This window comes from Bubalus bubalis, chromosome X (genome assembly GCF_019923935.1).
Source record: "Bubalus bubalis isolate 160015118507 breed Murrah chromosome X, NDDB_SH_1, whole genome shotgun sequence".
NCBI classification, from domain to species: Eukaryota; Metazoa; Chordata; class Mammalia; order Artiodactyla; family Bovidae; genus Bubalus; species Bubalus bubalis.
In genome coordinates, this window is record NC_059181.1 from 43908133 (window position 1) to 43918205 (window position 10073).

The 10073-nt window shown below is 43.9% G+C and overlaps 1 protein-coding gene across 2 annotated transcripts; it reads left to right on the plus strand.

The window, feature by feature from the left end:
• The first annotated feature begins 1754 nt into the window (after nt 1–1754).
• DUSP21 (dual specificity phosphatase 21) lies at nt 1755–8899 on the plus strand. Of its 2 annotated transcripts, XM_006061074.4 has the most exons (3): nt 1755–1963; nt 3475–4749; nt 8855–8899. In XM_006061074.4, the coding sequence occupies exon 2, from the start codon at nt 4124–4126 to the stop codon at nt 4712–4714; it is 591 nt and encodes a 196-aa protein (XP_006061136.1). In that variant the 5' UTR covers nt 1755–1963; nt 3475–4123; the 3' UTR covers nt 4715–4749; nt 8855–8899. The 2 variants fall into 2 exon arrangements, with proteins under 2 accessions (XP_006061136.1, XP_044792573.1); XM_044936638.2 differs by lacking the exon at nt 8855–8899 and having other exon boundaries at nt 1756–1963; nt 3475–4904.
• Nucleotides 8900–10073: the final 1174 nt, after the last annotated feature.

Below are 10073 nucleotides of genomic sequence, written 5' to 3' on the forward strand. Positions count from 1 at the left end.
GAGTCTGGTGGGTTACAGTCTATGGGGTCAGACACAACAACTAAATCACCACCACTCTTCAATATAAATATATTACCTACATTCTCAGCCTCTTGCCTTCACTGTCTACCCCACTCCCAAACTCTCCAGACACTGACCCACAGAAAGTTTGATATTCCATTCTCTTATGTGGCCTGGGCCATGTGTACATCTGAGGAGGTAAATTCTATTTGGATTTGATCCGGCTTCCATGGCAGAAAAGAGTCTGTAATGGATGTGCCATTGCTCATCTAGACTATTGCAATAGCTCTCACTCCCTCAAGTGCTGCCTTTCTCCCCACTGTACCTTCTGATCCACAGATTCACCTACATAGCTGAAGTGAGTATCCTAAAATTAATTCTGTTATGCCATTTCTCTGCATAAAATACTCCAAAGTGCCACCAGGATGAAGCCCAAGTGATGAAGCACAAGGCCCTCTGTGATCTCTGTTGCCACTCCTATAGCCATTCCACCTATCACTTCTGCCTCGTTCTGTCTGTTCCAGTAATCCTGAGTTGTTCTCTGCCTTCCTGACATCATTTCACACCCTTATGCCTTTGCTCATACTTCCTTTTCCCCCTTCTTGTCTGCCTGGAAAACTTCTACTCATCCTTCAAGTCCTATTCCAAAGATATTCCCAGAAACTCAAAGTACCGCCCTTACTTATTCTTTATTAATTACAAAAAGGAAAACCTACCTTTACAATATAGAATGGATGGCATCATCGACTCAATGGACGTGAGTTTGAGCAAGCTCCAGGAGATGGTGAAGGACAGGGAAGCCTGGTGGGCTGCAGTCCATAAGGTTGCAAAGAGTCAGACAAGACTTAGCAACTGAACAACAACAATGTAGAAACCTAACTAATGCCACCTTAACCAGGTGATCAAATTTATCATCATCATTAATGGGACAAACAGATATCATATTGCTCCCAATGAGACGTACTGAGAATGACACAATCTGGTACTATTCTTGTGAAAAACAGTTCCCTTGCATCTAATCCTGAAGGAATGATCAAACACTTCCAAATGGAAAGATGTTCTGCAAAACTGGCCTGAACTCTTGAAAAACATCAGCGGCCAGGAAAAACCAAAGCAAAACAAAAGGCTCAGAAACAGTTCCAAATTAAATAGTGCTCAAGAAGCATAACAGCTAAATGCAATGTGGTCCTTGTTTCCATTCTGAATCAAAGGGAAAATAAAACAGTTCCAAATAACATTATTGGGAGGACTGGTGAATTTTGAATATGGGTTATATTTTAGATAATAATATCGGGTCAATGTTAAATTTCCTGAATATAGTCATTGTATTCTGGTTGTAGAGGAGGGTGTCCTTGTTCTTAGGACGTGCTGAAAGGGCTGAAGTGTTGCTCTATCTGCAGTTAGCAATGCCTCAGCAAAAAGAAAGCAAGCAAACAGATAAATACGTGTGTTTGGAAATGTGATGGCAGAGTGTTAACAATAGAGAAATTACAGGTGAAGGGTGAACGGGCACTCATATTCTATTCTGCACCCTTGCTGTAGGTTTGAAATTTTTCAAAACAAGAACGTGAACAGAATAAACAATAAATAAGAAAAGCAAACAAATGAACAAAAAAGCTTTGTTCCAGGTCATGTTTTCTGTGAAGCCTTTCGTGGTATCTGCCCCCCTCACCGACCACCCCCTAGTCCCAGCAGACACACACATAAAACAATGAATCATCCTCTCTTCTAGACTCTTTCATGATTATGTATCTCTCAGACTAAACTATAAGTTCTTTGATATCTGAGCCTGGGTGTGCTGTGTTGGATCTACACAATGCTAGAACTGTACCTGACACAGATTGGATGCTCAGCTGATTTTTTTTTTAAATTAATCAAGCTCATTCTTGAGGCCTGGAAAGGATTCAGTAAACAGGCAGGAGTGAGAATGTTTTCTCAAGCAAGAGGAATGGCATGAGCAAAGGTAAGAAAGCAGGAATGTGTATGTTGCAATTACCAAGAACATTTGATTTGTTTGGTCAGAACTGAAGATTTATAAAAGTGAAAATGCCTAGCACACAATAGATTCTTAAGAAAAATTTAGTGAGTAAATGAATGAATGAGATTAGAAAGGCAGGCTTAGATCAAAAAGGAAGGGGCCTCGACTACTGAACAGAGAAATCGGAATGTTAACTGATTCTTGACACTCAGGGTCTTTTCCCAGTGTCAGGTAGAGAGTATTTTCTTAAGCGAGTCCCCTGTACATTTTTTTCCCCCTAAATAACAAGAAAAAGTAAAGGTAAGTGGAAATTTGAAAGTGATCAGTTTCCAAACTCAGGAGGAAATATGATCTCCTCATCCATCCAAGAAAAGATCTACGGTGGAGTTTGAAGACATCCAACATCCCTCAGATGAAAGGGCATCACAGAATATTGGCTGGAAAAATACATTAATCTAATATGAGCTACACTTGTCTTTAAGAATAGTGTATGGAATTCTTTTGGTTAATTTTACTACATTAAAAAAATATATCTTTTGGCTATGCTGCATGTGGAATCTTATTTCCCTTACCAGTGATCAAACCTGAGCCTTCTGCATTGGAAAGGCAGGGTCTTGACCACTGGACCACCAGGGAAGTCCCCTAATTTTGTTGTTGTTGTTTAGTTGCTAAGTCAATTCTTTTGCAACTCCCATGGACTGTAGCCCGCCAGGCTCCCCTGTCCATGGAATTCTCCAGGCAAGAATACTGGAGTGGGTTGCCATTCCCTTCTCCAGGGGATCTTCCCAACCCAGAGATCGAACCCAGGTCTCCTGTAAGAAGATTCTTTACTACTGAGCCACCAGGGGAGGCCCCCTCCCCCAATAATTTTATAACATTTTTAAAGTTTAAGGAGCAAACTTTGCACATAACCCAAAATGATAAGGAATGATGGGGAAGTAATGGATGTCAGAGCTGCTCTATGAAATAATTTGTTAGTTTTTAGGTTATAGTTGTTTCAAATCTTCAAATCCTACAAAAATCTTAGCTGAGACGAAATGCAAATCTCAGGGAGCATTTTAAAAATCTATTTTTGGCCCAGTTATGACATAGCATTGACTTGCTCCAGAATTTTTAACATTACTAGGAAGAGACCATCAGTAGTGGTCAAAATGATGTGCTGTTTACAAAGCAGGTGGGCATTCTTTTGGGATAATGTAGACAAGATTGGCAAGACAAGATCTTCCCTGGGTTGGGAAGATCCCCTGGAGAAGGAAATGGCAACCCACTCCAGTATTCATGCCTGGAAAATCCCATGGACCGAGAAGCCTGGTGGACTACAGTCCATGGGGTCGCAAAGAGTCGGACACGACTGAGCGACTTCACTTTCACTTTCAGACAAGATAATTTGAGCTGTTGTTTCAAGTAGTAAAGCAGAATCAGGTGGTAAATCATTCGGGCCCGTATGCATAAACGGACAGCAACATAGCTAAATTAATCACAACTGTTTCCCACAGGACAACTTCACCATAAAGGGCTATGTATCAGCAATGTTCCCTTATAATAAACAGTCCTGATGTGTGTGAGAGCAGGAGCATAATTCTATGGCTACAATCAACAAAGAAGTATCAGGCCAGGTCACCAAGACCAGTGGAAACCCCTACCTCGCTGCAGTTTTATAAAGATTAGCATATCAAAGGAGCCAAATGCTGTGCCCCAATGTAAAATATGATACTATTACTTTGCAGAACAAGGGTAAGCCCTGTTCTTCAACACTAATAAAATAGACACTGTGTACAGAGTGGTCCAATAATTGAAACATAAAAGAGATATCTGGTAACAGAACCTTAAAACATCGAGACATAAGAATTTCGGCTCTGAAAATAAGTAACTATGAAGAAAGATTAAAAAGAGAGATCTGGGGTTTCTCTGAAGATCTGGCTCTGCGGCCAAGTCCTCCACGTTGCAAGCTGCCATTGCCATGGGAACCAATGGGAAGGGCCGTGGGGAATTGGGGAAGGGGAATCAAGGGGCGGAGTGAAGAAGGAGGGTGACCAGTGGGTTACCAGCATACTGTCGCCCAGAGCCTCTCCAGAGACATCACAGAGCTGTTGCTTCCTGAACTCGCTCCCGGGACACCGCAGAGACCGCTGTGCCACCGCCTCTATGACAACGCCTCTGTGTCCGTTTCCGATTCAAGCAGTCCGGCAGCCCGCGGCCCATGGCCTCTCCCGGATAACCAAGAGTCTGTACCTCAGCGACGCTGTGGCAGCCAAGGACAAAGCCATGCTGTCTACCAACCACATCACCACTGTCATCAACGTGTCGATGGAGGCGACCGACACGTTCTTAGAAGACATCCAGTACGTAAAAGTGCCGCTGGCGGATGCTCCCAACTCGCGCCTCTACGACTTTTTTGATTTTATTGCAGATCACATCCTCAGTGTGGAGATGAAGCAAGGCCGAACGCTGCTACACTGTGCTGCCGGGGTGAGCCGCTCTGCCACCTTCTGCCTCGCCTACCTGATGAAGTACCACTCCATGTCGCTGCTGGACGCCCACACGTGGACCAAGTCCTGCCGCCCCACCATCCGGCCCAACAACAGCTTTTGGGAGCAGCTTATCTATTATGAATTCAAGCTGTTTAGCAAGAACACTGTTCACATGATCAGTTCCTCAATGGGGATGATTCCTGATGTCTATGAGAAAGAAATCTGTTTGATGATGCTGATGGGAGTCATTCCGGACAGCTCCTAACTTCTGCTTCAGATCCTGCACCAACCTTGACTGAGGTGAACATTGAACTTTTATTGATAAAGAAACTAGAAACCCCTTTTTAGATGGGCAAGCAAAAAGGGGGGAAGGAGGAGGCTGGAGTTCTTATCTTAGTGTGCTTATCTTTAAAGGATAAAATTCATTAAATGGAAAACGGTGACAATGCTTCTTATCCTGTGAGTAGCCGGTCATGACTGCTGGGGCCTGGCCAGAGGGGAGGGTGGGTAAGCTGGTGTCCAGCTCAGATGAACCCATAGCCTGGGACCAGCCAGAGGCTGACTAACCCAGGGGTGAGTGTCCCCTCCCACCTCCACCCCCAACCCCACCTGGTTCTTCCCAACCCCAAGCCAGAGCCTTAGACATGGTACATGTCTCTGACTGTGCATGCTTCTTGCAGTAAGTGCCAACCTACTGGATAAGTGGCCTTCTTGGGGTTCTCTGGGAGTCCTGGGGGAGCCCCAGGGTACTCCTGCCCCCACCTTCAACCACAGTGACCCAACTCTGGCTTTCTAAATTCAATTTGCATATAAAATAATTTTCAAAAAAAAAATTCCACTGTGTCCTTAGTCGCTCAGTTGTGTCTGAATCTTTACGACCCCGTGTACCATAGCCAGCCAGGCTCCTCTGTCCATGGGATTCTCAAGGCAAGAATACTTGAGTATGTAGCCATTTCCTTCTCCAGGGAATCTTCCCAACCCAGGGATTGAACCTGAGTCTCTTGCATTGCCAGGGAGATTCTTTACCACTGAGCCATCAAGGAAGCCCCAATGCCACTATATAAAGCATATAAAAATATTTTTTTTCCAGTAATCTACTATATGGCAAGGGCCCAAAGTGCCCTCAGCAACCCCCACCAGCCTTTGTGAGAAATAAACATTAATCCCTTTCTCTAAGTTGAAAGTGTTAGTAGCTCAGTCGTGTTCAACTCTTTGCGATCCCATGGCCTGCAGCCTGCCAGGCTCCTCTGTCCATGGAATTCTTCAGGGAAGAGTACTGGAGTGGATTGCCATTTCCTTCTCCAGGGGATCTTCCCTACCCAGGGATTGAACCCGTGTCTCTTGCATCTCCTGCATTGGCAGGCAGATTCTTTACCGTCTGAGCCACCAAGGAAGCCCCCTTTCTTCAAGGCACTTGCTAAAACAGAGAAAGTCTGCCTGACACCAGGCTTCTGTTGCTCTCATGGGCTGTTGCATAGTAGGTTGGAGCTGCTGGCCAGGAGTCAACTCTGTCACCCCACCCCTTATGACTGGGGCCTCTCAGAGCCTCTATTTCCTCACCTGTCAAAGTAATGACAGCCTGTCTCTCCCAGGGTTGTTGTGAGGATTCGATTCCTTAGTGTGAGACCTAGCAAGCAGATGGTTTCCTGCTTAGAGGAAAAGGCTGTTCTTGTTATTAAGGTTACTCGTTGGCCCTGCCAGTTGGAGGTCAGCACACCCATCCTCATAAGGGCCTTTTCCCCATCTGTGTATGGCCCCTTTTTGTCTACAGAGTTCTCTTTCTAAAAGTTATCTTGCCTTTAAAACAAATGGGGGTAAGTTTCTTTCGGACCCTATCTCACAGGAGGCCTAGATTCAGAGCCCTTTCAGCATTCCCATTGTATCACTGTGTTTAATCCGTGTGAAAACAAGAAGCACTATTCCAGGGCCCCCTGTTCCCCACCCAAAGGCCTTATTTAGAATCACTGACCATTAGAGCCAGAGCCCTGGGATCAACTAGGATCCGTGGGGATACTTGCCAAAGGGACAATTGAGTGGGCCCCAGAAGTAGGCCCTGAAATCTAGGATTGTTTAAATTCCCTAGGTATATGACTCTGGCTTGGGGGCAGCTATTCTAATCCTGAATTACTCTACATAAAAATATATATGAGTCAGAAAGCACAACTGTTGATGTAGACTTGTGGGTTCATACCACAGTGGAGTCCAAATGCCCTTTCTCTCCAAACCGACCCTCACTCCCACTTCCACAAAAGGAGTGCCCAGGGATACAATTTGGGGGAGTGGAGGGGGGTTGCTATGAAAACCTCTGCTCTAGTTGGATCCTCTCCTTCTACAGATGGAAAGACTGGCTCCCAGAAGACCAGGATTAGTGTGGCAGAATTCCCCCAAAGCAGCCTTTGTGGTAGAAACCCAGAAGAAAAATCTCTTTTCAAGTATTTTGAAAAGCAATTTGTTTAGGTGTATTTTATATATATATATATATATATATATATGTTTTTATTTTTATTTTTTTAAATATGTTTTTATTTATTAATTTGGCTGTGCCGAGTCTTAGTTGCAGCATAAGAACTCTTAGTTGTAGCATGTGGGATCTAGTTCCCTGACCAGGGATCAAACCTGGGCCCCCTGCATTGGGAGCTTGGAATCATAGCCACTGGACCACCAGGGAAGGCCCATTTTCATTTTTTTTTTTTAATACCTAATTTAACACAACATGTCTTCCATGGTGGCTCAGATGGTAAAAAATCCACCTGCAATGCAGGAGACCTGGGTTTGATCCCTGGGTCAGGAAGATGTCCTGGAGAAGGGAATAGCAACCCATTCCAATATTCTTGCCTGGAGAATTCCATGGACAGAGGAACCTGGCAGTCTACAGTCCAGGGGGTCACACAGAGTTGGACACAACTGAGCGACTAACACTTTCACTAACACACTATGAAATTAACTCTCTTTGAACATACAGTTCTATCAGTGTTAACAATGCATATATTTGTATAACCTCTGTCACAATCAGGACACAGAGCAGTTTCATGATTCTATAAATTTTCTTCATGTCTCCCTTGTAGTCTAACTCTAGCCCCACTCAGCCTCTGACAAACACTGATTGGTTCTCCATCCTATTTACTTGCTTTTAAGAAAATTTCACATAAATGGAATCATACAAGATACAACCTCCATTGATACCACCCCTCCTTCCACTGACTGGCTTCTGTCCGTCTTTGAAATTTACCCATGTTGTAGTCCATTGTATGGATGTATCACAGTTTGTTTTGCATTCACCTGTAAAGAATATTTAGGTTTGTATTACTTTCCTAAGGGCTGCTGTAACAAAATACTGATAACTAGGTGGCTTAAAACCACAGAAATTTATTTTCTCACAGTTCTGGAAGCCAGAGTCCTAAATGAAAGTCTGTTCAGGGACATGATACCTCTGAGACCTGTCGGGGGTGCAGGATGGGAAGTGGAGAGATTTCTTCCTTGTCTCTTCCTAGCTTCTGGTTGTTGCCAGTGATCCTTAACATTCCTTGACTTGTAGATGCATCACTCCAGTATCTGCTTCTGTGGTCACATGGCTATGTGTCTGTCTTCCCTCTGGTCATACCTGTGTCCAAATTTCCCTCTTCTTATAGGACACCAGTCATATTTGGGCTCCTTCTACTTCAGTACAACTGCAACAACGTTATTTCCAAATAAGGCCACATTCTGGGCTAGTTTAGGATTTAAACATATTTTAGGGGGAGGATACAATTCAGTCCATAGCAAGGTTGTCTCTAGTTTGGGGGGAGTATGCATAAAGTGTTCTAACACAGAGAGACACACACAGAGAAGAAAAGGATCATGTCACTTGGAAAAAAAACTGCGACCGTGTAAAAGTAGACTATGAGTTATAGTGAAAGAAAATAATAACAACTGTTTATTAGGAAGCTGTTATATGCCATGCATAGTACTGGGCACTTTATGACAATATCTCAAGTCTTTTCAACAGCCGTTCATGGTAGTTATTATCTACATCCTACAAATGAGAAATCTGAGGTTCCAAGAGGTTAAAGACTTTGCCCAAAGCAGCAACAGCTCAGGAGTCAAGAGATGACAGGCAGATGGGGTTCTCTTTTCCTGCATTTCTTTTGAGACTAAGGTAAGTAGATTGAGATGTTGCAAAACTGAGAGAGTCAATTCCTAGGCAGGTTGATAATAAGTCCAGGGTCCCTGAGGAGGAAAAGGGGGTCTGGGGCTCTCAAGGAGGAGATAGGGGTCTGGAATTCTCAAGAAGGAGGAAAGGACAAACATTTTTTTTCTACATTCCTTAGTAACGATTGTATAACAATAATGTATCCTGCTTGAGGACATGTTTCTCCTTCCTGAAAACCTTCTGGCTAATCCTGTTATCTTAAAATGTATATTATAGGATATCCCCTCTGGTGGCTGAGACGGTAAAGCATCTGCCTGCAATGCGGGAGACCCAGGTTTGATTCCTGGATCGGGAAGATCCCCTGGAGAAGGAAATGGCAATCCACTCCAGCTCTCTTGTCTGCAAAATCCCATGGACGGAAGAGGCTGATAGACTACAGTCCATGGGGTCGCAAAGAGTCGGACACAACTGAGCGACTTCAGTTATCTTAAAATGTGTATTATAGGAGTGGGTCTAGTAAGATCTTTACAACCTTGAGACATTCTTTTGATTTATTGTAATAATGAATTAAAAAGTATATAATTCCCTTGCTAGGACTAGTGAGTGGGGCACTCTCCATCCCCCTTCTGATGTCTATGTCAGAAGCTTTCTCTGTCCCTTTTCTTACTTTAATAAAACTCTACTACACAAAAGCTCTTGAGTGATCAAGCCTGGTTCCTGATCCTGAAGCTAAATCTTCTTCTTCGGAGATCACAAATCCTACATCATTCACCATAAGCTATCAAAACGACCATAAATATTTGTGTCTGCTTTTGTGACATTACTTTGCCAACAAAGGTCCGTCTAGTCAAGGCTATGGTTTTTCCAGTGGTCATATATGGATGTGAGAGTTGGACTGTGAAGAAAGCTAAGCACTGAAGAATTGATGCTTTTGAAGTGTGGTGCTGGAGAAGACTCGAGAGTCCCTTGCACTTCAAGGAGATCCAACCAGTCCATCCTAAAGGAGATCAGTCCTGGGTGTTCTTTGGAAGGACTGATGCTGAGGCTGAAACGCCAATACTTTGGCCACCTTCATGCGAGGAGTTGACTCGTTGGAAAAGACTCTGATGCTGGGAGGGATTGGGGGCAGGAGGAGAAGGGGATGACAGAGGATGAGATGGCTGGATGGCATCACCGACTCTATGGACGTGAGTTTGAGTAAACTCCGGGAGTTGGTGATAGACAGGGAGGCCTGGCGTGCTGTGATTCATGGGGTCACAAAGAGTCAGACACGACTGAGCAACTGAACTGAACTGAACTTGTTCCTTCTGGTTTGTTACCTTGTCTATCTCTTCCTGTGCCAGTATCACATTCCTTAAAATTGGTGCAGCTTCATAATAGGCTGTAACATTTGATAGACCAATGACATTTCCCCCTCCACCTCAATCCCACAGTGACAGTTCTTCTTCAGAGGCTTTTTGCTGTTGTTATTGTTAGATTCTTTCTTTTTCTCTTC